The sequence below is a fragment of the Centruroides vittatus genome, unplaced genomic scaffold (assembly GCF_030686945.1).
Source record: "Centruroides vittatus isolate TY-2023 unplaced genomic scaffold, ASM3068694v2 contig_93, whole genome shotgun sequence".
Taxonomy (NCBI): Eukaryota; Metazoa; Arthropoda; class Arachnida; order Scorpiones; family Buthidae; genus Centruroides; species Centruroides vittatus.
In genome coordinates, this window is record NW_027122616.1 from 76,891 (window position 1) to 99,168 (window position 22,278).

At 33.1% G+C, this 22,278-nt stretch overlaps 4 protein-coding genes across 4 annotated transcripts; 1 reads left to right on the forward strand and 3 right to left on the reverse strand.

Moving 5' to 3' along the window:
• Positions 1-1,421: 1,421 nt before the first annotated feature.
• LOC136984819 (ATP-binding cassette sub-family B member 10, mitochondrial-like) lies at positions 1,422-14,924 on the reverse strand. The gene is made up of 12 exons (XM_067281962.1): positions 14,195-14,924; positions 12,743-12,943; positions 12,335-12,537; positions 12,135-12,269; positions 11,904-12,050; positions 10,416-10,551; positions 3,707-3,802; positions 3,420-3,623; positions 2,998-3,258; positions 2,291-2,334; positions 1,929-1,963; positions 1,422-1,860 (listed from the first exon to the last, which is right to left on the reverse strand). Exons 1-12 carry the CDS (start codon positions 14,496-14,498, stop codon positions 1,626-1,628), a joined length of 2,001 nt encoding a protein of 666 aa, XP_067138063.1. The 5' UTR covers positions 14,499-14,924; the 3' UTR covers positions 1,422-1,625.
• Positions 7,138-8,305, forward strand: LOC136984830 (uncharacterized). The gene is made up of 3 exons (XM_067281972.1): positions 7,138-7,453; positions 7,525-7,560; positions 7,668-8,305. The coding sequence occupies exons 1-3, from the start codon at positions 7,138-7,140 to the stop codon at positions 8,303-8,305; spliced, it is 990 nt and encodes a 329-aa protein (XP_067138073.1).
• Positions 8,915-10,397, reverse strand: LOC136984820 (putative nuclease HARBI1). Its single transcript, XM_067281963.1, has 2 exons — positions 9,971-10,397; positions 8,915-9,850 (listed from the first exon to the last, which is right to left on the reverse strand). Exons 1-2 carry the CDS (start codon positions 10,214-10,216, stop codon positions 8,933-8,935), a joined length of 1,164 nt encoding a protein of 387 aa, XP_067138064.1. The 5' UTR covers positions 10,217-10,397; the 3' UTR covers positions 8,915-8,932.
• A 2,433-nt stretch (positions 14,925-17,357) lies between the features above and the next one.
• On the reverse strand, positions 17,358-22,068 carry ix (intersex). The gene is made up of 4 exons (XM_067281975.1): positions 21,808-22,068; positions 19,540-19,598; positions 19,386-19,470; positions 17,358-17,713 (listed from the first exon to the last, which is right to left on the reverse strand). Exons 1-4 carry the CDS (start codon positions 21,979-21,981, stop codon positions 17,495-17,497), a joined length of 537 nt encoding a protein of 178 aa, XP_067138076.1. The 5' UTR covers positions 21,982-22,068; the 3' UTR covers positions 17,358-17,494.
• Positions 22,069-22,278: the final 210 nt, after the last annotated feature.

Here is a 22,278-nt window from a genome sequence, read left to right on the forward strand (position 1 = left end):
GAGAGCTTCAATTGAAACAAAAGAAGAGTCGGCAAAAACTTCACAATGATAACTGGCTGCAAGGATTTGGCCTTCATTTCACATATTGTGACATTTAAATGAATTAAATTAAAATTTCAGGATCAATGTCTACTTGCCACATTTCTGTGGGACTACATTAAAGCATTTAAGTTAAAACTGGAATTTGGAAAAAACAATTGGAAAACTGATTTAGTAAATTTTCCTACTTGCAAAATTTATATTACGGTCGCAATATTATGAAAGATGCTACAAACACTCAAGAATTATTATTTGAATTTGAAAACCAATTTGAAGGATTGAAGGCACGTGAAAATGATTTTTTCCTATTTAGCACAGTTATCAAATCGTAGTATTTATTTCTGGACCTAGCTTAAAACACGAACAAACAATTGACAACGGTGAACTTTGATTTTTGATACCTTAAAGCTTAAACTGTTGTGGGTTTCCCTTTACGACCTGCAACAATAGAGCAATGTCCGAATAGGTCCAAAAAGCCTCGCTGCTGTTGTACGGACCTCGAGACCCAAATGGCAGCGAATGGATGATGGAATGAAGCCCTTAAAAATGGGCCTTACAATGATCCACCAGCAATGAGGTCTGGTAACCCATTGCTAGTAGGAAGGGGTCATTGCAATGAAGTCTGGTTAACTGTCTTCTTCAATTTATGTTTTTGATTGGCTCTAGCCTAAGGCTGACCTACAAAACTATTAAACTATATCAACAAAAGGTTCAAGGATCATGATATAGTAGTATAGTTCTAAAGACCCAATAAACATAGTTTATACAATGGTAGAAAAAATGTTTGGAGCCTGGGAAGAGTCTTGACAAAAAATGGACATTTTGATTTGCTGACATGCATCTTTCTTCCTCTGAAGAATAATGCAAAGAAATCTAATTTAATAATTAGTTCCACGTTCATGGAAAAAACATCATAGGCGTGGATACACAGTGAAGCTTAACGTATTTATGCCTAAAGTTATAATAATGTACAATAAAATTGTGTTTAAAAAGTTACGGGAAGATGGATAACCAGAATACTGAATATACATTGCATAGTAAATTATTTATTTTTTTAAGTCAAATACACCAGTAACAGTTTAATAAAATGACCAGTAAGGCATATGCCACAGTATTGCAACACTAGCACAAGCTTTGATTTAAATTTCATCTTCTACTGCCTACTTGGCAATAGAAACATTTTTTCACTTTGTTTAAAAATAGAGTTATGAGTATAAGTGAACAGTAATAAAAATAGTACAAAATATTTTTCTATTGATATTAAATAAATATTATTTTAATTATTGAATTCTTGGTAGAAATTGCATTAAATCAAAACTCTGTTTAGAAAAATCACTGTGTATTTATTTTTACATGTTCAATTTTATATAAATCTGGTTACTTTTGGGTTCCCATTGTATGTAGGATTCTGAAACACATTGGTTCATAAACAGGCAAATTGTTCTCTGGTAAAACTTTTATTTTTCTAACAAATTTTTAAAATTAACTATAAATATAAAAATTCTTAATAGCAAACTTTCATTTTTTTCAACATTCTGGCATACGCCATAATATATTAAAGCGATTTCGTATAAATTATTACACGGTTACGTTTCCTTTATTCTCGATTGTTTCTCTATTAATTTACGAAAATATCCGTCGGGTATTCTCATCAGTTCGTCGAAATTGCCCGATTCGACGATTCTGCCCCCGTCCAAGACCGCGATCCTGTCGGCACCGGTGACCGTGGATAATCTGTGAGCGATGACCACGACCGTCCGGTTCTTCATGATTCGTTCCAGAGCCTCTTTTATTAGAAATTCACTCTCCGCATCCAATGCACTACAATGCAATTCAATTTAATTTTCGAATTGAAATTTTCACTAATAATTTTCATTTATAACACTTACCTTGTAGCTTCATCCAGCAGTAAGATTTTCGGATCCTAAAATGCACAATAAATAAATAAAAGCTTTAGGATTGTGAAGACTAAAATAAGTATGGGGTGGTTGTTACTTTATAATTAATGATCTTGCACTACTGAATAGATGACTGATGTATATCTATGACTGAAAATGATATTCTTGTTACACCTAATTGCATATTTGTGTTTGGAAATTCAAATATAAAGTAGTGATGGCTCTAATTTTCACTTTGTTACATTAATAAGAGCATACAGTACTATTAGTGACAAGTGAATAATTTAATGGGTCTGGTACAATTACTTTATGATTGGAACAGATGTTAAGAGAACGAGTAATTTAATAAATACCTTTATAATGGCCCGAGCAAGAGCAATTCTTTGCTTCTGTCCACCTAAAATTAAACAAACACACATTTACGGGGTGTTTCGGGTAAGGTGTCACAAGTCAAATCGCTCGGAAAATATGCTTCTAATAAAAATATATATAATAAACATCCCAAAGCCTGACACAATGATGCTAAACCAAACTATTGCCATAATTAATTTGGCTATTATTATGCTATTAATAATAACTAGATATTAAGTAATTTGATAATAGAGGTAGACGTTAGGCACCATCTCTTATCTAAATTAATAATAATTTATTAAATAATTTAGAACCGTCCGGAAAAAAATCCCGCTTCGGGCTAGTTCTTGGTAAATGGTGCTCTTTAACTTTATTATTGTTACCTCCACTCGTTAAAAAGTTACAACGTAAGTGACCTTGAAAATTACGTTACTCTTCATAAATTCCTATGTAACTACATTAATCGGTACTTTTGAAACGAAAAGGGTACAAGAGACTTTTGACTCACCCTGTATATTACTTTAATTATAATTATTTTGCAATACATAATACTAAGTAACAATCAATAATAATAATCTGATATTAATAAATAACATATTTATGTTGAATAGAAAATGGCAATCAATTTAAATCTAGTTTGTATTTACTTCTTTAATTTAAATGTTAACGTTAACAGATGATCTTAAGAACCAAAAGAATGTTATTTTACCCGATAACATGACTCCTCTTTCACCAACTATCGTATTTAATCCTTGGGGAAACTGCTTTATAAATTCCCATGCGTTAGCTTCTTTAAGAGAGTGAACAACTTTCTCTTCGATTGCGTTCGAGGAATCGGACAGTCCGAAAACTACATTGTCTCGAATCGAGCACGAGAATAATACAGGATCTTGACTGACGCTTCCTATCTGATTTCTCAACCAACTCGTGTCCAGGTCTTTAATGTCATTTCCGTCAATTAACACAGAACCTGTAAAATTTATCACTTAGAATATTTATTCAAATGTAATAATGAAATAAATTTAACTATAATTAGGCTATAATGTTTTTAGCTTCCTGATGAATTTATTACTATAAAATTAAGGTTTTAATATAAAAATACATGCTTAAAAATTTTCTAAATGAGAATACCTGAATTAACGTCATAAAATCTGAGGAGGAGACTTCCCAAGGTGGATTTTCCGGAACCGCTTGGACCAACGATAGCTTGAACCGAACCGTGGGGTATCGACAGCGTAAAATTCCGTAAGATGTTTACATCCGGACGATTCGGATAGGAAAAGGTGACGTCGTCAAAAATGATATTTCCTTTCAGAGAAGGAAAAGTGTGCCCGCCTAAAATGAATTTTTGTCTTTATCCTTCGTGCACAGAAATATTTTATGTATTATTATTACTACTACATTAAGGAAAAAGTTACCAGTTAGCGGTATTGTAGGCTTCCTGTCTACCAATTCCCACAACCTTTCGCTGGCACCCAAACCGCGCATTAATTCGGAATAAAATGAACTGATGCCTAAAAAAATTTCATAAAATCTCATTCAATGTAATTTATAATATTTTCAGAAGTAGAATTAACTAAAACTTAGAAATATCTGCTTTAGAAATACATAAATTTATAGAACTTATTATAGATATACGTACTTAACACCTTACTCTTGCCGAGAAAAAATATATTTATTTGCAACAAACAAACGTTTTCAGCTTGATTCACAGGCCATCTTCAGGCTTGGAATACATTTGAAATTAAAATTCCATCCATGGAATACAAAAATTCAAATTCAAAATTAAATAAGGTACAATCAAAATAAAATATTGAATAACTAACATAAAGCAAAAAATAACAAAAAATATATAAAAATGTAACAAAAGAATACGTAAGCATTAATAAATGCAAATTTCTAAGACATACAATAAAACCACTATATTGATTGGTTAGAGCCCTTATTAAACTTCTTAACCATAAACTTCCATGCAGAGGGAAGACTATCTGCGTCCCTCGCATTAAGACAGCCTTCTTGTAATCTACTTCTAAAAATCTGCAACTTTTCCGCTGTCAAGGCTAATGATGGAGACGATAAAGGATTTATGATGGCTGCCTCATTCCATTTGACCGTAGCTCCTGGCGCTTGCGCCATTTGGGACAAAACCGTTGCATTAGACCCCTTTCTGATATTATAACTATGCTCCTTGATTCTAATTCCTAAACTTCTAGTGGTTACTCCGATGTAATCTTTTTTAACGCCCAATTGCATGTTTTCATACGGAATTTTATAAACTCCTGCTTTCTCTTCTGCCTTTATAACATCTTTATCATTCCTGAGGATTTTGTATAAATTAGGGGCCCTTTTTATAAGCATCCTCGAACTTTTTCTGTGTGCTATTTCTTTCATGACTGTATTCATACTTTCATTATATGTAAACTTTACAAACTTATTGGGAGCATTCTTAAAACATCCTTTCTTGATGTTGTGTTCATATTTCTTAATTATTCCTAGAATTGTACTTTTTTGGTAACCTAGGGTCCTGGCTACATTTATTATTCTATTTATTTCTTTCGTTCCTGTCTTGTACTCTTTCGCAATACAAAAAGGCTCTTCTTATTAAAGCCCTGAAAGCTGCAATATTATATTTATACGGATCCTTGGATTGGGAGGGAATATACAATGGGCTGTGGGATGGTTTAATAAAAACACTAGTGGACAAGTGGCCTTTTTTGAATGTGATATCGATGGGATCCTATGCGAATTGGTAGTTAGGAGGCTGGAAAGAAGAATTTTTCATGGTTTTAAGGATGATATCGTGTATTTCAGCAGATACGTTGATGACCTACTTATATTATGGAGAAGTAACAGCAGAATTAAGGATTTTTTAGATAAGATCAATGATAACAATGATGGCCTTACTTTAAGATTGGAGCAGAAAAGTTCCTTGAATCTGCATTTTCTCGACATCGATATCACATTCAAAAAAGGCCACTTGTCCACTAGTGTTTTTATTAAACCATCCCACAGCCCATTGTATATTCCCTCCCAATCCAAGGATCCGTATAAATATAAAATTGCAGCTTTCAGGGCTTTAATAAGAAGAGCCTTTTTGTATTGCGAAAGAGTACAAGACAGGACGAAAGAAATAAATAGAATAATAAATGTAGCCAGGACCCTAGGTTACCAAAAAAGTACAATTCTAGGAATAATTAAGAAATATGAACACAACATCAAGAAAGGATGTTTTAAGAATGCTCCCAATAAGTTTGTAAAGTTTACATATAATGAAAGTATGAATACAGTCATGAAAGAAATAGCACACAGAAAAAGTTCGAGGATGCTTATAAAAAGGGCCCCTAATTTATACAAAATCCTCAGGAATGATAAAGATGTTATAAAGGCAGAAGAGAAAGCAGGAGTTTATAAAATTCCGTATGAAAACATGCAATTGGGCGTTAAAAAAGATTACATCGGAGTAACCACTAGAAGTTTAGGAATTAGAATCAAGGAGCATAGTTATAATATCAGAAAGGGGTCTAATGCAACGGTTTTGTCCCAAATGGCGCAAGCGCCAGGAGCTACGGTCAAATGGAATGAGGCGGCCATCATAAATCCTTTATCGTCTCCATCATTAGCCTTGACAGCGGAAAAGTTGCAGATTTTTAGAAGTAGATTACAAGAAGGCTGTCTTAATGCGAGGGACGCAGATAGTCTTCCCTCTGCATGGAAGTTTATGGTTAAGAAGTTTAATAAGGGCTCTAACCAATCAATATAGTGGTTTTATTGTATGTCTTAGAAATTTGCATTTATTAATGCTTACGTATTCTTTTGTTACATTTTTATATATTTTTTGTTATTTTTTGCTTTATGTTAGTTATTCAATATTTTATTTTGATTGTACCTTATTTAATTTTGAATTTGAATTTTTGTATTCCATGGATGGAATTTTAATTTCAAATGTATTCCAAGCCTGAAGATGGCCTGTGAATCAGGCTGAAAACGTTTGTTTGTTGCAAATAAATATATTTTTTCTCGGCAAGAGTAAGGTGTTAAGTACGTATATCTATAATGATTTGCTGAGTGCTTTATAATATTATTGAACTTATTATATTTATTTTCAATTTCTCCAAACACGTTCCAGCAAAGTCCAATTTTCTAATAGTAAAAATCGGATGAAATTTACTAGAAAACAAATACAAACTTCGGACTTTTCATAATTTGTGAAGGAATGACAGGAAGAGGCCACCAAATTAATTGCAAATGCATGTATTTGAAAATAATATATCTGTGATCGAATGATGAATGAGAATTATTGTATTTAATAATTACATTTTGAGTACAAAAACAACAAGTTTAATATATAAACAATAGATTCCGCTCGTTCTAATCACTTTTGGACTTGCCTAAACTGAAAAAAGTTAAGCAAAGGAAAAATCTTCGGGTAAATAAAGAAACAAAAACCAAATTCTTTTCTAATGTTAAACATTTTGAAAACCCTTTACAATTTGGAATTGCAAGCAAGTATTAAGCGGTGAAACAGGACAAGATTCAATGAAATATAGGCCATCTTTTGTTTATAAAATGAAGACGAATAAAGAGTAAAATCTTTCTATATTTTAACCATCACATAATATCCAAACTCTATCTAGAAGTTTAATTAGGCAGTTTTTATTAAGAGAATGAAGACCTGCAGAACAACATTGACAGGATTACATCAATATCCGTACGTTTCTATATTCAACGGTTGACTCAACGGCGAGAAAACGACGTTTCTCTGTTGAGATTAGTGACGTCAGCACTGTTTCATCATTGAGCTCAACGGACTCAATGGCCTTAAACGCTGTTGAGTAGACAATGAACTAACATGGCGGCTTCCATGAAACAAATAAACTTTTTGTATAGAAATTATCGATTCACTCTTGCTTTGGACGATGTAATAGCAGACAGATTATTGAAAGGTATATATATGATAAAACGTGATTGTACAATTATATTGGATAATTTGGTCAGTATTGAAAGACTAAGCTTTTTTTTTTTTTTTCCAGAGGCCAATTATCTCAATGAATTCTTTAAAAATTTGATCGGAACATATATTTGGCCGTCTTTAGGTTTGCCTAATGACTTAAATATAGAAGAAATCAAACTTATTGAAGATACATCTAATATAGAAAATGATACAGGTAATATTTTTTTTTTCGAATAATACTTACATGAATTACTTTATTTATTACTTTTTGTATTACATTAACAGGAAAGAAGGATCAAAATTATTCAACGAAGAAAAGAGGTAAGCATATGATTTAGCATCTGTCTTCCAGCAAATGAGCATGTCATAAAATCAGAAATAATTTTAGTGTAGCTATTCTTGACATTTTTTTATTTCCAATTTTACAGATATATGGACAGATGCCATGATCAGATTACTAATTTCAGAGAGACTGGCAATTGAGGAGCAGTTTGGAAAGCCAGGAAATAAAAAAAAATTATGGATAAAAATAAAGGGCATAATGGAGTCACAAGGATACACTTTAACTGCAGAAGATTGTGACATGAAATGGAGAAATTTGTTGGCAACGTACAGAAAAAATAAAGACAGGGCCAGAAAGAGTGGTGAAGGTTGCATCACCTGGCCATATTTTCAACTTTTTGATGAAAAATATGGTTATAAAACAAATATATCTCCGCCAGCAGAGACACTGTTGTCTTCTCTTTCCAGCCCTATCTACTCCCAACAACCTTCACCTTCAACCAACACATTGAATTCTTCTGAAAACTCTACTTCTTGTCACAATTCTCCCTCATCCTCTAATGACCAAAATGATATTCCAAAACCAAAAAAACCAAAACTCTCAAAAGAAGAACCTCCAGCATGGTTTAAGAAATATGTTGAAGATAAGAAAAAAGAAGATAAAGAAAAAGAAGAAAGAGAAGAGAGACATTGGAGGGAGTTCCAAAAGATGGAAGAAGAAAAACTATGTAGAAAAACTAAAACTCAAGTTATGAAGGAATTATTACAAATATTGAAAAAATAACTGCTTTTATGTACATATTTTTATACAAAATAAATATATATATTGTTTATAACTATAATTTTGATTTATTCTTTAATTTGTGGATTATCTAGAAATAAACTTTAGATGGAAGTTTTAGGGAGGTTTCAGCATATTCAGTTTCTTAGTTATTATTACTGGTTCTTGGTATTATATGTATATTTTTAAGTTTGTGCATTAAATATAAGATGATGTGTGTTTTACCAACATTGCAAAGGCTCGTGGATAGTATCTTTTAATAAAACACTTTTTTCTGTAGATTCAATAGATTTAAGCCAGTATAGAGATAAACATAGTTGATATAGAATAAATATTTAATATAATCTAAAAGATTTATATTGTAATGTTTGTAAATCACATAATTCATAAGAAGTTACCGATTATGTATACTAGTAAACACTACATTAATAAAATATTTATCTGTTTGACAAACTTAGGGCAAGTAGACAAAGATTACAATTTCATTTCTTTTACTCTCATTATACCAATATAAGAGTAAGTTTTATTACATTACAGAAACCTACATGTTAATTATACACAACAATTCTAATACATAATGTAATTTAGCAAACAAATTTCTCTTAACAATTTGCCAGTAAAAATAATCTATTAGCAATTTGTTCTCTTTTTTTTTACTGCATCATCTCTATTCACTTCTGGTCTTTGGGTAACATTTCCGGGGACAGTTGTATTCCAAGATGATGCAGAAACATTATCAAACATGTCTAAAAATTCATCATTTTCTAATATACATAAATTATGTAGAATACACGCTGTTACAATAACTTGGGGGATTCGATCAACTCGAAACATAAACAAGTGGTTTAGTCTTCTAAATCGCCCAAATAATTGTCCAAACGCTTGTTCAATGACGACCCTGCTCGAACTTAAAATTTGATTAAAAAGTTTCTCTTCCCTTGTCAAAAGACCATTGTCTTTATATGGTATCATCATATTTAAAGAAAGTGGATAAGCTCCATCTCCAAGGAGATGGGCCCCTTCTGGAATCATATGATGATTTTTTTCCAGGGCTTCACGCAGTGGTGAGTTGCTCCAAACTCTGCAATCATGAGAAGATCCTGGCCACCCTGCAAACACATCTGTAAACAATAATTTAGAGTCACATACTGCTTGGAGAATTACAGATGTATATTGCTTTCTATTAAAATATGCATTTTTTGATGCTTTTGGGGCTGATATTGATATATGGGCTCCATCTATGCATCCAATTACATCTGGAAAGCTTATATCTCGTAAGGTCTCAAAGCTCCTTATGGTGCTTTTAGCTTTTTCGCCGTTAGGCCAAACAATAATTTTAGACCTTAACGAGGAGACAGTTTTAATAAAATACACAAATTCTCTATAGGCATGTCCTCTGCTTATTCCAAATCTGTCTGCAATACCACGAAACGACTCCTGATTGCCTAATAACCATAGTGACATCAAAACAACTGTTTGTAGTGATGTTTCTCTTAGTCCAGCTTGACCAGGGCCAGTCCTTTCTTCAGGAAACTGTTCCATTAACCTCTAAAATAAAATATTATATTGTAGTATAACACAATTAAATATTAATAAAAAGCTCAAAATGCCAAATAAAGCAATTTTTCTGTAGATAGTTACTACAGCTAACAATTAGCATAGACTTACTTGGACAGTGCTTCTAGAAAGACGAAAATGAGACTTAAAGTCCATATCGCTGTATCTAGGAACGATATTTTCGACATAGCCTTCTATTTTGGCTTTCTTCGATTTTTCAACTGCAGCATACAGAAATGGAATATCTTCATTATCTTTTTTTAATTTACAAAACATCTCATAACCCCCTCTACTCTCAGAAATATTATTTAACAAAGCAGTCACAATCGCCACCTTCTCGTTACTTAAGTCAGCCATCTTGTAAAGCGACCTCTCAACACTACTCTCAACGAAAGCGTTTCTTTTTTCTGCAAAACGTGACGTCAGATCGTTCAACGGAGGGACTCAACGGAAAATTTACTGTTGAGTCAACCGTTGAATATAGAAACGTACGGTATGTTCTTTTTTACAGTACATATCATTTTAACTTATAGCTTAATTAATTAATTTAACTTACCTCCAATAGAAATGCCAACGTAAGCAGCGTACATGAGAAATGACGTAAGATCGCCGACAGTAATTTGTGCTTCGGTCATCATGATGCCCCCGTAATAAAGCACCGAGAGTACAACAAGATTTCCACTTAGACCCGACTAATAAAAGAATTTTCTAATTAAATATTTTTACTCCATTAAGAGTACAATACAAAATAAATACATGTAATAAAAAAATCTCATATAAGACTAATTAATTTATTGTCATAATTTATCACTTTTCTTTCAGATTCCGGTCAAAGTTTCTATTGATTTAATATAATAAATATCTTCCTGATTTATCTATATAAGATAAATTTATCATTCAAAAGTAATTGCCTTTTACTATGAAAAACATTCCTTGTAAAGTCTTGTGAATCTGTTTACTAAACTATATGCAGTTTTATTATAACAGTACAATGTTTATTGTTACGTAGCTTACTGACAACTTCGTGTTTCTTTTAAATTAATGATGATAATAATAATACAGTACGAAAATATACTTAACATAAAGTCAAAAGATAAGCCAAACTCGGGAAGGTCTTCCTTCCTCTTGGACGACGAGCTGTAGCAGCCGACGGAAGCCGAACCGTGCCTGACCGTGCAAGAAACAAGCAATACGCTCAGTTGTGACCAGTCCACCATAGTTTTTTTTAACCTACCTGCCATTGGAAAGGTCTGCAAGATCAATGTTTGGATCTCTCACAATCTAAATGCAAATCATTTGTCAAAGTTGATTCAGCAGAGACTGCTTGATGTCAGCTGTGTGGTTATCCTTCACCCTCGTATAGCCCAAACATTTACCATCCAACTACCATTTCTTCTGCTGCATGCAACACTTCAGTTTACTGATGATGAGGAGATGAAAATCACACTTGCAAAGTTCTTTGAGTCAAAACAGCCCCAAGTTTTATTCGGCAGGCAGCAGCGCCGCTAGCTGTTTGAGCACCCATGCGCAATACCCATTATGCCGCCCCTGTTTAACTACAACTACGTACGCCGAGCTTGCCAGCAATACCAATTTGCCGCCCCCTGGACGTACCGCCTATGTGCGATGCATGCCTTCAGTTAAAACCCTCTTAAAATTCCAATCAAGTTTCTAGTATACTTTTTCCACTCGGAAAGGAACTAACTCAGAAGGACACAACTGAATTTATCCTAATGGTGTCTGGACTCTTGAGGAAGATTTCTCCAATCTTTCTTTTATTTTACATTACCATCCTGAACGTGGAACAGGGTATCCCGGAGTCCCCAGTTCTCACATATATAACCTAATAATCTATATATACAGTGAATTTAGCATATAAAAACTTCCTAAACTATTAAAAATTAAAAAAATAATTAAAATTTGACTTAATAAAAATTTTTTGCATGTATTTTCAATAAATTTATCATCCATATAAATTATATAAAATATAATCATTTTCAAATAATAAAAAATTACATTGTTTTTCCAATATCAAATAACTTACTGAACCGTAAAATATTCCTCTTGCCAGAGATTCTTTCCTCGCTAATTTCATGACGAACGAAATTTTGCCGGCATAATCGTCGTACATTTGCTTTTCCCGTGCAAACGACCTCACCGTTCGAATATTTGTGATGCTTTCTTCCGAAACCTTAAAATATATAACATAAATATATGTATTTAATATTTATATTTATTTAAAAATTTTTATAAAAGGGTTGATCAATAAATTTACCTGGGCAGCACTTGCTAGGGAGTCTTGCAGCGATTGACTTATGTATCGTAAATAACGACCGTAGATAACGGCAATGACGGCAACTGGTGGAACAATTACCAGTCCAACAAGAGACAGTTCCGGAGAAACATACACCTGAAACAATTTACCATATTGTATTTAGAAATATTACAATATTAAAAAATTAATTACATACGTACCATCATCCCGACTCCCGACAGTATTGCAAATGCCGATCTCAACCCGTCGGAAATGTTCTGCGTCAAGGAATGTCCGACCACCGTCGAGTCGGACGACAGCCTATTTATTAATTCTCCAGTTTTGTTGACATCAAAGAAAGAAATTTCTTGCTTCATGATAGAACTAAAAACCATTGTTCGAACTCTGTTAACTATTTTCTGTCCTAAAGTAGGAAGAAGAAAGCAGCTTAAACTTATTTTTAAGGATTTGATAAGGATGATGATAAACTTTTGTTTTAGTTTTTTTCTTCTATTTTCTTATTTAAATGTATTTTTCTTTGCTTAAATATGAACAAATAATCAAATATTCACTCAATTTCAAAACAAAAGATATATTTAAATAAATATTTAATATAATTTAAACAATACCTGTCAAATTGATCAAATAGACACGTCCAAAATTAGCGAGACCGCCAACGATAAAAAGTAATATCAAGAACCGACAGACTTTTGTCAGCTTAGACTTCATTTCGTCTTTCGGCATATTGTATATTATGTTGATCACCTGACCCAAACAGTAAGGGACTGCAAGCGTCACGGTACTCGAAATCAGTAACAACACAATGGCAACTGCAATAAATAATAAATACATATTTGTGGAAATAATACAAATATAAAACAAATTTATAACATTAAGATTAAAGTTTAATTCTATAAACATTGTCACGCGTAATAAACCATATTGTAACTTAAAAACAGTTCGTGCCATTACTGTTTCACCTAGTGATACGGTAGTAATGGCATAAACCTGGTGCTTTAAAGATTAAATCTGGACCAAAACCTCGAGTTTTCAAGAGCAATTTGAACGATATCGGCCTAAAATTACCATCGTCGTCGGTCACTATCGTAGACATGGCCAAACTTACGACCGGTACAATAATATGCCAACTTAATGCCAATAAGGTAAAAGTTAAAATTATATTATAATCCATTAAAAAATCTCCATAACTATGTGTACAGAAGGGAAATTGTGAAGTGTATCATTGTATACCCACCAGTGGCCAAGTTGATAAAATCAGTAAACATTGATAGTTGGTCGTGAATTCGTGCCTTGCCAATGGTTTTCCGCACAGAGTTTTCCAGGTTTTCTTCACGTTTGTAACACCTAAATAGAGACCAGTTTCTCATAAAACACCTTCCAAGAGTCATTCCCTCCCTAGTCAGATTGCCCATGAGTCATGTTGCCATATAGGAATGGTACACAATGGAGAAAGAGGAGTTCAGAGCATTGTTTATGTGGACATTTTTACTGGTATATACAGTAAGTTTGTTCTTATAAGCCTACTCACTAGTGTAGCAAATAAACTGTCAGAAAATACTTGCAGAACATTTTCTCAACGTCAGAGAGGGTCCATGAACTACTATTTCTGTTAATTCTAATTTTGTAAATATTTTATAAATTATGTTATGCTAAATATTTTTAAAATAATAAATAACATATAATACAATGATTGATTATAACAAAAAAAAATTAACATTGTTTTGTCTTTTATTAAGTATGATGATAATGATGAAAGGCTGTAAATAATACTTGAAAAACAATTATTATGAAGAGCTGATTTTCAAATTATGCCATAAATCTCAATATTATATATTAGTGAAAAGTAGAACAAAAAAAACCCCTTTTTTTGGGAATAAATTTGTCAAATTTTCTAGTTGAAAAACTTAAGATTAATATTGATAAATTTTATTTTAAACAATTATTGAATTTTAATTCCTTTTAAACTTTCAAACAAGCCATTGCAAAACTGGTAACTTGGGCAAAAAAATCCAAATTTGTCATCTGGTATAAAATGCCATTTACGTGTGCCATAAACTTACTCGATAACTTCCATTTTTCCGGTTTTGCAAGTTGTAAAATCCTACCGACGTGTAGTTTGGGAAGCTTTCGACTAGTGGACAACGGACAACTTCTCACGCATAAAATATTGTTCGATCTACATAATCTCAGAATGGAATGTTTTACGGGCAGACTACCGATCCGTCGACCTCTAGACGACGAGAAGGCAAAGTTTCTACTGTACGAATAGGTTCTCAATAACTTATTTTTGATTCCGAAGGGAAAATACGGTGGGACGTTCGTCTTCGGACACCGAAGTAATAACAGATGAGCGGCGGCCAGCATTTTTAACCTTGAATCTCTACTTTATGTTTCGAAAGCATTCACAGACACAAAAGCACACATGGAGAATATAAATTCATCATTTGTAATTCTAATATCACAGGTAAGAACCACATTTTGACGAAAGAGCTTGATTTTACAAATAAATCATAACAATAAACTTGTTCATAACTTATATCAACTTTTCCTGACGGTCGAATCTTTCAAGAAATTTAAAATATATTCAAAGGAATGTCAACATAATAATAAAGTTCAAGGGAACTGCTTTGATGTTTTCAAATATAGTGAAATTGATTAATATTTATAAAAAGTTTTCATTTAACGGCACAAACTGGTAGAGAACTTGTTGTGAGTACTTATGGATGCTTTTCTGTCAACGTAAGTAGCACTTAAAAGACGTGAACATCAATGTAAACTGCATTAACACAACTAAGAAGTACACCACCGAACGGATGTTACGCCACGTGATGTGTGATTTCGTCGCCACCTACAATTTCTATCCATCATCTTAATTAATCATTCAATTTTATTCTTTTTTTTATAATTGAAATTAAAATTATTAATATTAATTATTTATTTTTTAAAACATTTTCGAGGACAATAAAATATGTTCATTATGGCGAAAAAGTTCCATAGCTGACGTAGTATCCGCCTAGGGTTGCCAGATATCTTGGGATGATGTCCGGTATAAAACGAGTTCTCAAAAGATATTGGAATGCTTCAATTTCAGAATATGAAGGATGGGCAGCGATAGTTCGTCGTAAGAACAGTTTTTAGAATAAAGTCCTGTAGCCAGATGGCAATCGGAAAAATTCCAGGACAATCCCGGAAAACCGGGATATCTGGCAACCCTTCACATACCTCCTAAAACCGTCAGCTATTGCACTTTTCCGTCGCCATATTTATTATTATTCTTGGAAATTTTTAAAAATATTAAAATTTGAACTTTAACGAAGCCATATTTCATACACAAAACTTAAGACGAAGGTGTCCGAGGTGGTTAAGACATCAGCTTAACGCTTTGAGGGACTCGGACGAGGAAGTGAACTTTTTAAATATACGGATTGGCAAAGGTGTTCAGGAGTACAGGTTACGGGCAGTAAAAGGGCCTTTTTCTGTGCCCATTATGGATTCGGCCAGTCCCACAGCTGGACAAATTGCTCATAAAAACTCCTAGGTGGCTCGCCCGAACATGATCCCCGGTCCTCAAGCACTCGGAAATCCGGCCTTCAGTAGTAGTAGTGGAGGAAAGGGAGGGGAAAAACAGGACTTTGCCCTCTTCGAGATTAACTACGTTAGAGCCTAAGTGTTTTAGGCGGTTGGAAATGGGTAGTATGACCAGAGAAGCGAGAGGAAACAATGTGAGGCAGGATTTAAAAAATTTGGGAGAGGAGCGGCCGGATGGCCGAGCGGTCAAGGTTAGCAGCCTGCCGCCCTGGGGGACCCGGGATCGAATCTGGACGGGTCGAAAAATCCCCAGGAATTTTTCGGGGGTGGTTCGTCCGGATATGTTGGTCCCCGTCCCTCACCACCCAGCCGCCCCATTGTGGGTCTGGCCGAACCCATAATGGGCTTGCTTTGAGAAGCCCTCTTAGTGCCCACTGGGCGGACGGTAAATTTTTAAAAAAAAAAAAAAAAAAAAAAAAATTTGGGAGAGGAAGACAGATAAAAGAAGAATTCCGTTTGGAATTAAATCGCTTTACAAGTATTTTTAAAGAAAGGTCTAGAAAGTGGTGTTCGATTTAACATTAAAGTTTCTGTTATAACGTTTTCGAATTGGATGAAGTTTGGAATGTTTTTCCAAGTCGAGGGACTTCGAATTTTATTTATTATTATTATTCACTATTGACGATGAGCTAAGCTGAAAAATACTTGGACAAGTGCAAGACTTGTTTCAAGATCAGTTTCTCCAATATAGTCATTTTTAAACAGATACATCGTTTTGACCATTACCTGTCTGAAGATGGGCATCACATTCCCAAAGACCATACGCGTAAAAGCTTCGTAAAAAATTCGCACACATCCTCGATAATTTTAGTTCTTTAACTTCACATTTTTATGAATTTTGTCTCCTCACTGTTTGCATCGATTTTAATCAATTATCCAACATTTCTTCATAGTAAGTTATAAGCAATTTTTGACACTACCACCAGAGAAATTGATATCAATCATCACTGCTATTGTTCTTGGATTAAACATATGAAGGAAACATTGGAAAAAATATAATTGACTAATTTGACAGAGAATTTGAAATATGAGATTGATAATTTTATTACTACTTAATTTATAAATTCATAACTACAAATTACTTCAGAACATGTGTAGGAATAATCTTAAAGAAAAAATCCAACTTAAGATTCAAGGGTCTATCTTTAACCTTATGGTACAGTACATGAGCATGTGACAATGGGGCTTTTTATACTATGGTATTTGTTTACGTTTGATGAAACCACTTTTCTAATAAGTTGATATTGCAGAATTATAATAGATTGGTTTTATTGGATGCATCAGAAACGACCCAGAAATGGCACAAATTGCATCACCTTACTTTTTGTATTTGTTCTTATACTGTACTGTACCGTACCGGCAAGCTCATATTTATTTATTACTAATTAACTATCGAATAGTATTAAAAATTTCCCGGGTGAGCTTCTCACTTTGGCTAAGGCAGCAATCCGGATAAGGGAGAGTGGTGGAGTGAACCCGAGGTGGTCTCTGTAGCAAACTTGACCGTATTAAAATTATAAATTTTATGTTAATAATAAAATTTAGCATTAAAGAGAATTTCCATAACTTATATTTTCTGTTATTTATTGTTAGTAAATCAAATAATTATAATAATTTATGAAATAAAATGCAAAATTTAAAATTCACTTTTGTATTTTACTAATAAATAATATTTCTTGCATTTCACAAAAATACATTTCAATACAAGTACACTCTTAACCCATGCTTATATCTGGATTTATGTAGTATGTACATGGTTTTTAAATAAAATCTCAGTCTCCTTGTGTAATTTTTCTGGCACCTTCTGCCAATATCTCTTGCACGGCAGTTGCGAAGCTCACTTGGCTTTTAATGGTACTCAGATACTGACTGTACGATAAAGTTCCATCTTGAGTGGGTGCAGGAGCTGAATCAATTTTATTAGATGATACAGGAAGAGGCAGATATTGTTGACTATCTCTCTGCAAAAGTGTGCATTCCTGAACTATTTTCTAAAAAAAAGAAAAAAAAAATATATATATATATATATATATATTCTATACATGGTAAACCATTTAAATTGAGATACTGGAATGTCCCAGAAAAAAAACATTCAGCTGAAAATATTCTAAACAATGGCTGTTTGATTGTAAAGGAGAAAGGAAACTGCATTACAGTTGTCCCTTGATAGTCCGACATTTTGTAATCCGACATGCTCGGTAGTCTGACGCATCTCCTGTCAAGGTCACCATAGTCCCTGTCACGTGTCCCGCTTGCACAGAAGGATGTCGCGACACGAATCTCCCCACCCAATTCTTACACGACGACACACATTTTTTGTGTTTTCCATGAGCAGTTCTGTATGTACTGTATTATTTATGCCTATACATACTGTATGTAGTACATTTATTGGCTTCCATATTTCTTTTAATAAACATGTTTTAGTTAACCGAAATGGGTGTTTCATTTCCATATTAACCTAGGCAGCATTTTACTCATAAAATGTAGGAATATTGTAGGCTACTGCTAGCAAAACAATGCCCAATATGTAATTACCGAAAGTGATTGATGGCCTTAAATACTCGGGCTATAAATCCACTGTTTTTAATAATTAATACTCAGTAATTTGTTATTAGAGGTAGACATTAGGTGCCATCTCTTATCTAAGTTAATAACTATAATTTAAATAATTTATTAAATAAGATTGCAGATTCAAGCCACACCACGGGCCAGTTCTTTCCTTATTAATTTAGATAAGAGATGGCACCTAACGTCTACCTCTAGCAGAAAATTACTGAGTATTAATTAATAAAAATAGCGGATTTATAGCCCGAGTATTTAAGGCCATCGTTTGGCTATGTATCTATAAACTTATTATTCATGATATCTTTGTTAGGTAGGTTCATTTAGTGAACAGTTGGGCGAGAGCTACTTTTAAACTTCAACATCTGTCGTTACATGCAACCTAGCAAATTCTTGCCATTTATTCTTATCTTTCTTTGATAACAATCAAAGAAATGTGTTGTGTTTTTAATTGTAAATAGTTAAAAAAAACTAAAAATATCAAAAACTAGTTTAATTGTTCCCTTTTGTTACATATAAAGTAATTAATATTAAATATTAAATAGCCCACGGTCTTATAGTCTCCGGTATGAGACCATACAACGGCCGGTCGTCATTCATATATTCTTTTTATCTTCACTCTACCGACTGTTATGTAACGACCCTTCTATTTATATTATAATAAAATATTAAATATCAAATTTTCTCATTTTGGCCTGTACAGATGCAAAATATCATATTACAGTTGGCTTGAAAAAATGCAAAAATATCATATTACATGCAGCAGTTAACGTGTTAAGTAAAATTAGTATTTATAAATCAATCCTTCACAGAAAAATATTTTTAAAAATTTATAGAAAAGTAAAAAGAATAAAAGATTTCTATCTAAAATATGAATTTTTAGTAATGCAATGTCTCAATAGTATAGAACATAATGAAAAGCTGAAAAAAAATAAGAAAATGCTTAAAATTTTATTGTTGAATAAAACAAATTTAAGATACTTAGAATGATATTAATTTTGAGATTCTATGGAAAAAAAAACCAAGCATTAATTAATGCTCAATGATTTTTTCTCATCGGTCGATTGTTCTACACACAACTGCATATAAAACAATGCTTACCAGATTAAGTTCAATCTGATTACAGACTGAAAAAAATTCTTCCAAACATTTATCCATCCTTGGAGGTGAATCGTCGGTAGATTTTCTAGAAAAAGATTGATATATTTTAAATACATAAATAATTTTAAATACATTTGAACAAAATTTGACTTACAATCCATTATCAATTGCAGCATTATGCGTTATATTAGCATGAGCAGTTTTCATTATATTCTGTTAGAAAGAAAAAAGAGCATTATTTTAAAATTATATTTATATAAATCTATAGATCTAAAGCTTTTAACATAAAATTAAGACAGATTTAAATTTATACTAATCGTTATTAACATTTCTATAGGAACAGCCAGAAAAGTAAAGGAGTTTTTTTAAATGATATGAATATCCATTATTCAAATAAAGTTTATTCATTTTAATTTAATTTCTACTCAAATATATTTTACTTCTTATGTAAAACTGTCTTTACACATTTAGGGCAGTACGACACTAATATCGTATCCTTTTCATATCCAAATAGGAAGAGTAATGTGTTTTCACTTTATTTGGCAAAAATTCCAGGGAATATTTTTTGTGCATCGTACCGATAAGCATTAGTATTTTTCTTTTAGAAGATTTTTGGCCAGGGGATGATGCTAAGAAACTAGTTGTTGGTAGCGATATTTCTGTTTGTGCCTTCTATTGGCTTTACTAGCCTCAAAAGAACGTCTTCTGACATATTGCTGTCACTAAATTATCCAGATGGTTGCTTTCCAACATATGCTCAAGATTGTAGGTGTGGACAATCTTCATAACAGTTAATGCAAATATCTTAATTCTATATTTGGCTGGTTTGCTTAGAATGTACTGACAGAAAGAGCAATTTCCTTAGAAAGCAACAAATTGGTCATCTACCATAAGATATTCGCTTGGAATAAAACTTTTTTTAAAGTTGCATTACTTTGTCAAATAGCTCTCGAATAGCAGCCGACTTATCCAATAATTTCCTTTCATTCCTATCTTTCACATCATCAAACCTCAAACGTCTTGATAGAAATCTAAACCTTTTAATACTCATCAACTAAACCATGCTTCAATGCCTGAATCTTTTGAATTATACCATATTTTCCAACAATTTTTTCTTGAACCTCAACGTGTTCCAATAAGGAAAGAGATTACAATAATGGCCCTAATTTCTGCTTTGTATGTTAGTTCTGCGTCTCTGTCACGTCCAAAATTTAATTCTATTACTTCAACATAAATGTTTGTATTTTTCATTGTTAACTTTATAACAGAACCATTTATAAAATGACATAAATGGTCGATTGGGTCGACCGTACCTTTGGCATTTTTTTTGATCTGGGTAAATTTAAAACAGTGTCGTGAAAATTCACAAAAACATTTACATGCAGTTTCTTCTTATTCCATCTTGTCTGTTCATCTTTTCCAATAAAATTATTCAAAGATTGTACGACATCCTCATCTTCATCTTTTTCTTCCTTCTCATCCTGATTTTTGTTCACTTTGTAAATCACAAAATCACTAAATATGAGATTATCTTCTGTAGCTTTCTCAACATCTTTGGTTATATGTTTCTTCTATTTAAGAAAATCATTTGCTTACGACATCCTGGTCAGATTTTCTACTCAAATTTTTCTCATTTTTACTAGCACTCACGATTACAAAAATACAAAGTTAATCGGCAATGAGCAGCAAATATTGTTGTGCATGCAGTTAAAATAACAGAAAAAAATAACAAACACAAAATGAGAAACTTATTCCAGCTCACAAAAACATATCATTACATACACATTTTGACTTTATATAAACACATTATAGAAACGTCGATAAAATATTAACGTTAGACATAACATTTTGTAATTTACAGTTATTCGACACATCCTTTCGTTACAATTACTCCTCCAAATGAGTCGGAGCCGTAAACCACACTCACAAGAGCAAAATAGTCGAAGAAACCATACCTCTACATGCGACCTATTGCCAGATACGGCCCTCAAATTCGGATGGCGTCCTCCACCGAGACTATCCCCTTTAACTATTTATCCCGGCTGATCGTGCCGGCTTCGAATAGCCCACTCAACCGTTTGCGCAGTACTCGTTACGTAGTTTTAGGAAAGTGCGCAACTACGTACGGAGTGTCGGTCCAGGCAAGCGATAACAAGCCTCGACCGACACAGAACACAGAAAATAGACAGTATAATAATACACGGTAAAAGCTAACCTTTGGAGGCATTAAAATCTCGCAAAGGATCACTTATAAAGGTACTGTTCCTCTGACTTTTTTGCTCCTATAGGTATGCTCTACAGCTCTGATAAGGTCTAAACGTCTCATTCAGAGATTGAAGCCCATTTTAAAAAATATGATCTTTTCTACATTACTGGAGTACAATTCAAAAATACGTCAGGTGTGTTTAAGAACAATACTCACAACAAGCAATTCCTTCAAGCTCCATGTCAAAGATTTCACTTTAGCCACATTATCGTACTTTAATTCCGTCGACTGCATTTGACATTGCTGCTGTTGTTGCTGCTGCTGCTGCTGAGGTGTAATTTGTTGAGGTAAAACAGTCTGCAAAGGTACAACTGTCGGAGGTTGAGCCATAACTTCACAAACTTCCCTTCTAATTCGGGCGTTAGGCCTAAATTAACTCACATGCCTCAATTACGCAAACGACTGCCAACTTCTCCGCAGAAGTTTCCCACCTAGCCAAAATACAGCCAAAAAAATTCGAAAGGTTTAACGTTAAAAACATATTATTATTTTTTTAAAATAACGTTTTAATTAAAAGATAATAATAAAATTTTAAAATTATAATAAAAGAAGGCGTAACCTTTAACCGCTTCTTTCGCCGCTACCTTGACCCGACGGGAAAGTTTTACCTGAACGGGGCGGGCATTG